The 12,819-nt window shown below is 37.8% G+C and overlaps 1 protein-coding gene across 2 annotated transcripts in view; it reads left to right on the forward strand.

Moving 5' to 3' along the window:
• The first annotated feature begins 1,546 nt into the window (after nucleotides 1-1,546).
• macrod2 (mono-ADP ribosylhydrolase 2) overlaps nucleotides 1,547-12,819 on the forward strand; it is a 454,175-nt gene continuing 442,902 nt past the window's right edge. For both annotated transcript variants that reach the window (XM_037782351.1, XM_037782352.1), the window contains exons 1-3: nucleotides 1,547-1,784; nucleotides 7,885-7,986; nucleotides 10,945-11,058. In XM_037782351.1, the coding sequence (XP_037638279.1) occupies nucleotides 1,748-1,784; nucleotides 7,885-7,986; nucleotides 10,945-11,058 (253 nt within the window). In that variant the 5' untranslated portion in view covers nucleotides 1,547-1,747. The remainder of the gene's footprint in view (nucleotides 1,785-7,884; nucleotides 7,987-10,944; nucleotides 11,059-12,819) is intronic.

Raw genomic sequence — 12,819 nt, forward strand, 5'->3', positions numbered from 1 at the left:
GCCTCTCACATATGACAGCCTGGTCTGATCTGGTCTTCTATCCTGTGAGATACTGTCCTCTACCTCGAACAAGAACAGGTTACTACTGTATGTGTCCTTTTGTGTGTTTAGTGACAATTAATGAAGTAACATATTAGTTATATCAGATACTACAGGCCAAGATTATCATCAAAACTGTCCACATGACATGTTGTTATGATCCAAACAATTACACAGCAATTATAGTTCAGTGTCACAGCAAGGCAAGTTGCAATTATATAAGGACAACAATCACACCATGTAAAGCTGAACATATAATAATAATAAAAATACTAATACTAATATACTACTACAAATAATAATAAGAATAATAAATGATAAGAATAAAATAATAAAAATAATAATAAAAAATTGTATTGATATAGCACTTTTCAAAACAATAGTTCCAATGTGCTTCACAGTTAATAATAAAATGCATATTATTACACAGCAGGAAGACATACAATTTATAAAACGGAAGCAGATACTCAACAATAAAAGCGATATAATAAACAAAACAGAATTAAGAGACAAATAAAACCATACAATGCAACTAAACCCATCTTACCATGAAAGTTTCTATAAAGAGGGATTTAAAAAAATATATAATATTAATATATTAATGATAGTCAGAGGTATGAGATTTAAGTAGGTTATTACAATATTGGCCTACTACAGTACAAATCAGTCTACCAGGCCTTCATATCACTATACACCTGCATAGACTTTTCTCTGCAGTCTATATATCTTTTTTACATTTTTTTTTATATTTACTGGACTGTTTACTTATAGTGTCTCAAAGCATAGACTTTTCTCTGCAGTGGGGTCAAATTTTAACTCAAAATATTGCAAAAAACACTGTCTTTTATTGCCAAAAATAAACCTATAAACCTAAAATGTATATATATATTATATATATATGTAAATATATATATATATTATAAAGTTATATATATGTATGTATGTATATATATATATAATTTAATAATAATATATATATATATGTATATGTATATATTTATATATATTTTTTTATTTTTTTATTTACTGGACTGTTTATTTGTAGTGTCTCAAAGCATAGACTCTTCTCTGCAGTGTGGTCAAATTTTAACTCAAAATATTGCAAAAAAACACTGTCTTTTATTGCCAAAAATAAACCTATGAAAAAGTATATATATATATATATATATATATATATATATATATATATATATATATATACACTTTTTATTGGATATATATATATATTTTTATTTTTTATTTTATTTTTATTATTTACTGGACTGTTTACTTGTAGTGTCTCAAAGCAGACTCCAGTAGCCCGGCATCGTTACCATCCAAACACCCCAAAACACCACACACTTCCAGAAGGATGAACCAGACCTCCGGACCAACCGACCCCGGTCTCCCCTCCTGTGCGTGGAACCTTCACATGATTGACACACCACCTCGACCAATCACATACCTACTTCCCCATTCTGCACAGCCAATCACATCACCGGGATTCGTGTACACAGAAATTTACGGCTGCACTCACGCTAGGTTGAGCCGTACTGGAGGGTCCATAGAAATTTTGACAGCTTCAACACACAGGTGAGACTAACCCCCGTCCAGAGGCTGCTTCACTCTCTACATCTCAGTTTCCCCCCTCCCAGGAGAACTGTTCACTGTGAGCCTGGGGTTGACACAGTCAAAAAACAACCATTCGAAGTCAAACCATACCGGCAGCATGAGCAAAAAGAAAAAGGACTGGAAGACTGAGAAAGGTAAGGCTTGTTGTGGTGGTGGTGGATGAATGAGGCTATCAGCATCTCCATGGCAGACAGCATGATATTCAACCATGCCAGTAGATTGACAGCCACTCTTTCTGTCTCCTCCGTGTTGCTGTGACAACACTTACTATTCGGTACCCACTATACAGATGTTATACTGATGTTGCGCCTCTGTTTTGCTGCCGTTATATGCATGCTTGACAGTCACTCACATGGTGCATCTCTCGCCTGCTTATTAGCTTACATGCAAGGAGGATTTTTACCCCTAAAGATCTTATTTACCTGCTAAAGTACTCCCTAAATATCCTGCCTTCCACCTGTGTGATGCACCAACAGTGGAGTTACAAACCTCCTCTGCTGTACTAAATATCCCTGTAGCCAAACAGAAACAAAGGAGTGTCTAATAGTTTAAAAAACGTGGTTATTTATCTTTTTCTAAATGACAAAATGGCTGTTTCTCTTTCTCAAACACACAAGTGAAAGTTGCGTAAGATGCGAGAAAATGAAACTCCCCTATTTGACTTTCAGTTTCAGACACATGTAGGCTACAGGATAGACCTGTTGTGCTTTAACAAGGGCCAACAAAAAGACATGCTGACCCTTTAATAAATCTATATTCATTATTTATTTACACAGTAGGGCTTTTTCTTTTTTTACATGGTTTTCACTTGTCAAAGCAGGTAGCTACAGCACAGGTGTAATCAATCACACTAATTAGTGATGGCTGCATCCCCCATGTCAATGTATGTCTGCGCATGCGCAATACAAGGGCCTTGCAAATTGACTGCAGCCATCATTAATGATGTTCATTCCACCTGTGTGATACACCAACAGTAGAGTTAACAAACCTTCTCTGCTATACTACATATCCCCTGTATAGCCAAACAGCACCACCGTATAGTAAAACAAAGGAACAAGGAGTGTCTAATAGTTTAAAAAACGTGGTTATTTATAATTTTCTAAATGGCCCAAAAAAGACATGCTAACCCTATCTATATTCATAACTTATTAATTTATTGACACATTGTTTTCCATGGTTTTCACTTGTCATAGCAGGTAGCTGCAGCACAGGTGTAATCAATCACACTAATTAGTGATGGCTCCATTCCCCTTGTCAATTTATGTCTGCGCATGCGCAATACAAGAGCCTTGCAAATGGACTGCAGCCATCATTAATAATATTCATTCCACCTGTGGTCTCCCTGCTTTGACATGTCAAGGTATATACAGTGCTACTGTATGTGAAGATGCTAGAAAATGAAACGCGCCTATTTGACTCCAAGTGCTTTCAGTTTCAGATACATGTAGGCTACAAGATAGACCTGTTGTGCTTTAAAAAGGGCCAAAAAAGACATGCTAACCCTATCTATATTCATAACTTATTAATTTATTGACACAGTAGAGCCATGGTTTCCACTTGTCAGAGCAGGTAGCTACAGCACAGGTGTAATCAATCACACTAATTAGTGATGGCTCCATTCCCCTTGTCAAGTTATGTCTGCGCATGCGCAATACAAGGGCCTTGCAAAAAAACAAATGGACTGCAGCCATCATTAATAATATTCATTCCACCTGTGGTCTCCCTGCTATGACAGGTCAAGGTATATACACTATCAAGGCAGCTTTATTTGCATAGCACATTTCAGCAACAGGGCAATTCAAAGTGCTTTACATAAACATTCAAGAACATTGCGACAAAGTGCAAAAGAACATTAAGACATAATTAAAACAGTTATAAAAACATTAAAGATTAGAAAATAAAAACAAGCTGAAAATAAAAGCTAGGATCGAAACTAAAATAGAGTATAACACACAAGAGTAAAAGTTATAGTGCAGTATAAGATCATTATCTGGTTTAATAAAAGGCAGCAGCAAACAAGAAAGTTTTAAGCTTTGATTTAAAAGAACTAAGAGTTACATACAGTGCTACTGTATGTGATTGGACCGTATTCCTCATCATATTACATTGGCAGTCCTGGCCTCTGCTCAGCATGGATGTGGTCTAATTTAATAACTGAAACAATAATAGTTTATAATCATGCAAAAACCAAATGGACTGCAGCCATCATTAATAATATTCATTCCACCTGTGGTCTCCCTGCTATGACATGTCAAGGTATATACAGTGCTACTGTATGTGATTGAACCGTATTCCTCATCATATTACATTGGCAGTCCTGGCCTCTGCTTAGCATGGATGTGGCCTAATTTAATAACTGAAACAATAATAGTTTATAATCATTGTTGGCGAGTTATTGAGAATTTCATGGTTTTTCTTGTGAAATGCCGCAGTTCAGTCAGTGTCTCGCCATCAAGCCCGTCGACTCACGACTAATTTTTTGGAGTGTATGGGAAAATCTTTATAATGGTCTTTTAAATTCTCCGAGCAAAGCTAATAATTAATCTTAGCCAGCCCGTTTCCAGTTGGAGCAGGTAGCAGCGTGGAGTGAACATCAAAGTAAATCAGATTTCATATTCTGAGCGTATACTCCCTCTAGCTCAAATTGCGTTAAGAGGAGATCAAGGCAAATCAAAATGTGAAAGAAATTTTGAAACTGAAGGAATTTAATGTGATTATTTTTCAAATAGTGTTTGACCCATGGGGGCTAGCGTGTAGGCTGGGTGAAATGTAGCACCAACAAAGATACATTACTGCAAGTTGTGTGTTGCGTTTTGCCAGGTTGCAGACTATTCTGAAGTTTTCATAAACAAAATTAACTAAATAAGGAAACATGAGTATATAAAAGACTACATAGCAGTCACATCTCCTTTCGTTTTGTTATCACTAGAATTTGGTCCTGGCCTTCCCATGCAGAACTCATAAAGTACAGAAAAATCATCACTTAGCATCACTTATGCTGCGGCTCCAGTAAAACAATCTTGTTACTCATATTAGTAATATGAATGAAGCACATTTTGTGCCCATCCTGTTCTCATGGCATCTAAACTAAGCTTTTGAATTCTTCAACCACTATAAGTTCAGCAGAGTGACAAAGCGCTGTAGTGTGGTCCGGAGAGCTTTGCTGTGTTCAGCCTCAGAACTGCCTTTTTATTCATCCATGTAGAATAAAAGCAGCCTTGGGAATGGCAGGAGTGGGCAAGAGGGAGAGAAAATACATAAGGGATAGAATGGATATCCCTCGTTGCAGAAATACCTTTAATTATAGCCTGACCTACTGCAGGATGTTGCCTAAAGATGACCTAAGGATCTTTTTATTTCTTACCAAAATATAGTCATCCTCAATATTTTAGCCTATCATATGTGTAAGAGGTAAGTCTCATAACTCAAAGTCCATTTTTAAGAAATAGTACAAAGTTCTTATGATGTATTTTAGGGTTATTATTGTATGCAAAGCATCAAAGACTCAACATTTAGTTGTAAAGAGCCAAAAGGATGCTTTTGTTTAGTGCTATATCCCATCCAGTTTTGCTTTTATAGAGGGGATGTTTTAATTGACCAAAGTCTACACTGTGAGCACTGCACCGGGGTATTTATTTGGCAAAGATTTCACAGTGAAGCACGTAATTAGGATGAAGCTTGTTTTGCAGAACAGCCTAGTGTTGTTTGGAGAAACAGTAGCTGTTTGAGGCTCTTTTGCAGTCAGTGAGATGAACATGAGGACACAAGCTGTGAGGACCCAAGAGTGATACAGCAGTACAAAGGTGAAGCAGCAGCTGTGTGATGTACTAATGCCAGCCAATTATGTTGGAATTTGTTGTAAAACGAATAACACACAGCAGCTTAGGCAACTAGTAGTAGCTTTATTTATTTGCCATTGTTGAATAGAGTAATTCTAAGTGCACAAAATGAAACTAAAGTAGTTGCAGTAATGCAATATAAAACTATACATATTCACAATTTGTATAGGATATCTACAGATACTGTATAAAAATACAACAGTGCTAGTCATCCCTGTCTTTTGCATTCGTCAGTTCTCATCGACATCACACCTTCTGTCCTCTCTTCTAATACACCTGGGAAAGAATATTTTTGCATGCCTGATTCAATCTTCTGCAGATATGTCCAGACATCCAGCATTCATTGCATCCACGAGGGATGTCTGATTCTGTGGCTGCTGGTCATAACCTTTCTGCCTCCAAGAGGAAAATAATTCATTAGTAAGGTGGAAAGAAAAGGGACACCATCCTGGAAAGGCCTGTAAAGGCTGATTTATAGTTGGGCTCTACGCAGCGTCTTAGCCTGCACCGTTGTGAGCATTTATACTTGTGCTAGTGTGTCTGCGGTGGGGTTTCTATACCACTTGTTGAGTTTCTTTGTGTATTTCAAACAATGGTGACTGAAACTGAGCGGATCGTGTTGGAGTTAGATCTCGTCACTATTAGCGACACGGCTAATTAATGTTGAATAACAGTTACTTTTACTGAAAGTACTGCAACGCAGAAAAGAGGGAAGGAGAGGAGTTCAGAGATGGTTAGAAATGCGTAGGAGGAAATGCCAGGATGTCCTACTGCATCCAGTCGCATTTTGCAGTATGCTAGCCAGCATGCTTTTCTGGCTAATCTGACTCACAATACTGTGCGCAGCAGATATATGAGCAAGAGGGGTCAAAGTTCATTGCGCAATGTTCTGATGAATAAGTATGTCCCAATTGTATGCATACTGGATGCAACAGTACAGACTTTGTAAGGGCAGCTGCAGTATGTACTAAAAGTTAAAAGAAAAAGTATACAACTCGGAACGCAGCAACAGTTGTTGCGGTCTGTGTCGGCATGATAGGTAGTTCAATTTCTGGGGATGGACACATCAAGCTACGTTGTAGGGTATGCAGAAGTATAAACCAGCCTTAAACTACTCTGTGACTGGAAGAGAATGGTGAAACGTCACATCGTCCCATACAATAACAAAACGTTCTGGATTCTGCCTCACTTCTTTCCTCACCTGACACAGGTCTTTCATAGAAGTCATCAGGGAATGAAAATAGTTGCTCAGTGTTTTATTTCCCAATTATGAGTTCATGCACTTCTATTATTTTTTTTAGATGTAAATTTAGCAGAGTGTAGTAAATTGCAGTAATTCTGTGTTATATTAGGTTTTGAACATAAATGTAACAGTTTTTACAATAGTATGTAAACGTGCAACATGTAAATACACAGTTTGGGCATTTTGTGTCCAAACAATGAAAAGTCATCAACAGTTTAATCCACATTGATTACTGTTGTGCTGACTGTGGAAAGAGGTTTGTCAACTCAGTATTAAGAAACGTGTGTTTGCAATTGTAAAAAAAGGAAATGTAGGTAGTCATGACAAAATAAGTTTCTCCATGCACAGTTTAAAAGTTCAGAGTGCAATGAAGCAACAGGGCTTCATAGTGCAGTGGTGCCATGGAGACAGTATGCACATTTTCATTCCAGCCAATCCACGCAACAGCCAGTTTCACTAATTAACACACCCATAACCAAAGAAGAGGGACTAATGAGTGAAATCAAATGGTGGTGAGGTGTCTGATTTGGAATGAGAGCCTGCCTTGTTTTGGGTCTCCATGACACATGGCTGAGAAGTGGGGTAGAAACGTCTTGGATGGCAAGCACCTACATGACTGAAGTGTGTTTGAGCAAGACTCAGCATCCCTACCAGCTCCAGTAGTGCTCTTTCATTGCTGCTCCTGCACTTTGACCATGCTAGCCAAAAGGGGATTTTAATGCATGAAGCAGAATCACTTTATTTAACATCACTTTATTTAAGATCACATTTTTCATAGTCAATTTAGAGAGCCAGGAAGGAGTGGAGCTGGAGCAGTGAGACATGACTGATGATGATGATGATGATGATAATGATGATGATGATGGCAGTACCAGGTGAGCAGTGAAGGAGGAGTCTGGTCAGAGGCCAACATCAGTTGGTGCAGGACCAGCAACTGTTTTATGGGTGATAGTCAGGTGAAGTAAAGGAAATAGACTGAGAGAAAGTTTCATAGGACATTAAGAAAAGAAAAAAAAACACAGATTTAACTGGAAATGAATTTTACATTATTAGCTATCTGTTCCAGTGCCAAATCTATTTCCTGATTTTATTCTTCAATGGCACCAGCTTTATTCTCGCTTAATAAATGTATGATGTCTCTTTCCTCCACAGAGAGACAGCTCCGTCTAGATCGGGAGGAGAGACGCAAGGAGTATCGTCGTCAAGATTTCATATCTCTGGACAAGATCACATCCTGGAGAGAGGAAAATAGACGTAAGAAAGACCGCTTATTGTTGCTGAATGCCTTTTGAGTTAGGTGCGGCTGATAAACTGACACATAATGGTACTGTTTATACACCCCAGCCCAAAACATATTATTCAATAATTCTGGTGGCTACATTACAGTTTTAGGTTTCATTGTAAGTATTTTGCCCATTTTTGTGCACACTTATATTTGTATGATTATATAGAGAAAGCACTATAATTCTGCACACGTGTGCTGTGAATGTATTTTTCCGTGTGCTGGAGGTGCTTGCCTGAAATTGGTAATGACTTCCTAAAGTTGCAACTTGGTTATAGCATATTTTATCAAACAGTCAGTATAAAATATAAATATTTTCTATTATTTATATATTATTTATACTGCACTTATCAGAACAAGCAATTACAAAGTGCTTTACAAGGCAGACATAAAAAGAACAAAAACAATAAAGGAGATTTGCAAATATCCTGCTGCTGCCGCCTGATCTCGTCCACTTTCAAGGCACGGCGCAGTACATCTCCAATGAGCCTATACTCCAATCAGAGGCAGAGTAGGGCGGGTCATGCCTTCGCTATCGTAGGATTCATAATATTGCGACCCAGGAAGCTAGTTTCGATGCAGATTGGTGCAGTGATGATGTATTTTTGTAGGCCAGCCAGTGTGTTAGCATAGCCCTGGGTTCCCTCGACAAAAAGCCATTGGGATTTTTCCATTGGGTTTTGGATTATTGCAGAAAATAAGCACTGTGGCAAACAGACGTTTTTATTACTTACACGTTTTGTTCAGGAAGATAATCTTCACAAGTGAACACCACTTTTATGATTTGTGAAGTGTGAATGTCACAGAAGTAAAAAGCTAATGTTAGGCTATAAACGAACTACACCATGATTGCATGAGTGCAAGTGTACACAACGAGCATCGCCCTGTCGGGATTCTTTCACAACAATGACCAGCTTGCTGTACATTATCCCTTACCTAGCAACCACCTTTTTTAAGACACAAAAGCTTCAAAATACACGAGTGGGATATTTACTAACGAATTTTAAATTCTTATTTTCTCTTAAATCTCTTAAGCTTGTGTTAAACATAGACCTTATTTCAGTCATCTAACCAAAAACCCATTAAGAAAAACCCATTGACTATGAGACGAGGGAACCGGATGTGCTAAAATGCTAACTCATTTCAGGGTTCAGGACTCAATCCTTTTAACTTTTTTCACTACCTGCCACTGTGGCAGGCAACTATTTTTTTTTGTCTTTTGAAATCTCTGAGCTAAATGAAGGAATAACATTTTAGATCTGATGTCATTCAACTTACCAATATATTTTACACAAAAAAACATTATATACATGGTAAATTACAGTGTTCGAATTACACCGTAGCTTCCGGGGAGCCCTATTTTTCGGGGCAGAGAGGGTACTGTACACAGTACTGTACTGTCCTTTGTTATTGTCATCTATAGTGGTTGTTTGCATAAAAATACAGCATTCAAATGATTATGATTATTTAAATATTTGCTTTGATTAAACAAATATTGGCAAGCTGCTTAGAGCTAGTGTTAGGAAGTTAAACAGGTCATAATTCTATAATTATTCTATCTAAATATCTATTTTATATTACTGTGAAAACATCTCCTTCAAACAACTGTATTTATTCAATTTTCTTACCAAAACTTAATTTTACGAGGTTACATTTGAACACATCATGATAACTTTGTAATTTACCTTCACCCAATAATAATTTTTCCTGAGCAGCTTTTGAACGCTTCATAATAATAATAATAACTCAATGGCACCTCCGTTAATGTTAGTAGCTCCATTATTTATCAAAGCAGGACTGTGCTGCCCACCAGCTGCTAACAGGAAACGTTACTAACTCTCCTCCTGCTGATTTCAAAACAGGTTCACAATAGGGCGCGTTCCTCAGGTTTAGTAGCGCTATGCTGTTGAGCGCTTTATTTCCTCTCCACCATGGCTCTGGTCCAAAACAAACTGTAACATGATACAGCATGCATATGTGTCATTGTGCATGTGTAACTGTCGGAAAGCACAAATACCGAGGAATCGATAGTCACAGAAGCCTGAGATTCCAAGGAATTGGACAAGTAAAAACCCGTTCTTAACGTAAGCCGGTACTCTGTTCCCATCCCTACCGATTTTACCCGCCACTGCCAACAATTTATCCGCATTTGGCGGGTGCTAATTTCAGACCCTGAATGTAAGCAAGCAGGAAGCTCGCAAGAGCTTTAAAACACACAGTAGTTTATGGTGGTGGCAATTTGTCTGACACTGACATAAAACCAACAGACTACAATTGATGTTCAGTGAAGTGAGGTAGATTGGCAACTTGTTTAGAGTGATGTGCACACATCTGCTGTGATATTTTTCTCTACATTAAATTAAACAAGGTAAAATAACTTTTCACGGCAGTTTGGGAGGCTCTTAGCTGATGTATTTTCCTTAAGAACCAGTATGAAATAGAACTGCCGATTCACAGCTCCTCGGTTATTAGCATCTCTTGGCTCAACTCTTAAAGGAGGAATACTCTACAAAATAGTCATTGCTAAACTGGCTTGGCTTGTTATCTACAGAATATACTAGTTCATAAAAATTACAACACTTTGCATCACACAATTCCATTTTTTTTACAATATGAAAGAAGGAAGGAATACAAATGAGTATGCAAATTCTGAATTAAAATTCAGTGTCCACTGGAGTCTTGATAGTGTAGTACGTACAGTACTGTCCACTGTTATTGCATTTTAAATGAATTTCTATGAAGTATTGCTATATAGGAACTGTAATAATGGATGAGTTGACTCTTTTTCTCCATCAACATCATCACATCTAACTGAAGATTTTATCCTTTCAAGTACATTTGAGAACATTCATCAATCTGCTCTGTGTCTCTATATTTTATTTATTTTTAATGAATGCAATGAGTTGAAATGATCTTTTTTTAAATTTCAGCCAACGACATAGAGGAAGGGAAGGAGCTGACAGGCGGAGGAGGGCCGAGCGATAAAGTATCTCTCTACAAAGGAGATATCACCGTCTTGGAATTGGATGCCATCGTCAATGCTGGTAAGGATCTGCCCTTTGACCTTTGGGAGCTGTTGGATGGTGATAGTGTTTGCTGCTTGAAGGCAGCTCGGCTATTAAATTGTCCTTGGCTGCCCTCTACTGTTCAGACTCAGAAAGTGCTGGTTCTTGAGGCATTGCACAAGAGATGAGTGTGACTGAGGCAAATGTTAAACTGGACATGTGCTCTCTTTCATCTGACTTACCATAGGTGGAAATACAGTGGCGAGATTATGTTCTAACCCTTTCTTGCTCAACTTATTTGCAGTTCCAGCTCTTTCTGGCTCAAAGTGCAAATTAACTTAATGACTGAATTCATTCTGATTTTGTTGGCGGTGTATGCTGTTATGATTAGTGGTAACATATCCAATACTGCTGTTTTGTAAAGATTTGCTATGTAGAATCAGAGAGTAGGTTAGCAGAAACGCCTTTTTTCAGGGATTTGTGCTACTGTTATGTAATTTTCTGCAGTGTGCTCACAACCTACACACACAGTCAGAGGTGCTAAAAGATTGCTTTACCTGTTGCTTCTGCAGACAGTTTTGCAGCTATATATGTGATAGTCCCACACCATATAGCTGTGTAACAGCAGTATATTAAACATGGTCTACTTTGGCTTCCTGCAGTTGTGTTTCATAACTTTTCCTTCCTCATGCAGTACTTGCAAAACACGCACGCACACACACATTACAGTCTACTAAGCAGTGTGCATCTCGTGTGAAATTAATACTCTCTAATTTATGCAAAATTAATAGATGTGAAAAACAGACTGCTCTGCTGGATAAGGCTAATGAATTTAATCTATTATGTAAATACCCGTCCTGATGAGGATAAGGTGACATGACACTTTGAATCATCGTCAGCATCATGTAAAAGACAAATATGTGGTTTAGTACACCTAAATGTCATCGCAATTGTCTTGCTTTATCGATATTTTGACCTTTACAAATGTAGCACTTTGAGCTGATAATATACAATTCAGTTTGTTGTTAGTACTGAGTTTTGTGATAGCTGCTACATCTCTGAATTGGGTTGTTGTATGCTATTTAGCTATATCTAAGCTCTGTAAAGAGAGATATTAAGTCTTGATTTGTATTTTATTTAGTGTAAGATCCATTGAGCACACATGCAGGTGGTATGTATTTTATAGACTGACAGGTATTCGATTGCACTTTTACCCAATTCTGTTGCCGGTTGATGCTCTTTACAGTCAATATCTTAAACAAATCAAGGAGTGAATAAGGTAAGCAGTGGTTTTATTAAGTGACATAGAGCATATGAGAATGGAAATGAGGTTCAGGAGAGAGCATTGCACGTTTTTGTTTTTAAACTGTCTAATACTATTGTAGCAAATGCAGGCAGCTCACTTCAGCAGTTAATGCTGCCAGACGTCCAGGCTCTGATTGAGCTACATGTTGGCCGGGAGGTAATTCATTCTGTTTAGCAGGCTGTCAGAGGGTCTGAAAGGTTGAAGGAATTGCTGAAGCCTTTTATATTTTATATATAGACTAGAAGGTCTCAGCAGTTGCTGCTCTATTCATACTGCAGGAGCCGTTGTCTTTGTACAGGTGGTGGGACTGATAAGAACATTGTTCACCACCTATGACAGCTCTGCTCAACAACAGTAGTATGTTGTGAAGGTAACTCTGAATGTGAATGGATTGTTCCAGACCATGTTTTTTTGTCATTGGTAACAAAACATTATTATAACTATAGGCTGGACATGCTCTGGCTGTAGTGGCTCTTGTCCAAATTTTAGTGAGT

The sequence above is a fragment of the Sebastes umbrosus genome, chromosome 10, assembly GCF_015220745.1.
Source record: "Sebastes umbrosus isolate fSebUmb1 chromosome 10, fSebUmb1.pri, whole genome shotgun sequence".
NCBI lineage: Eukaryota > Metazoa > Chordata > Actinopteri > Perciformes > Sebastidae > Sebastes > Sebastes umbrosus.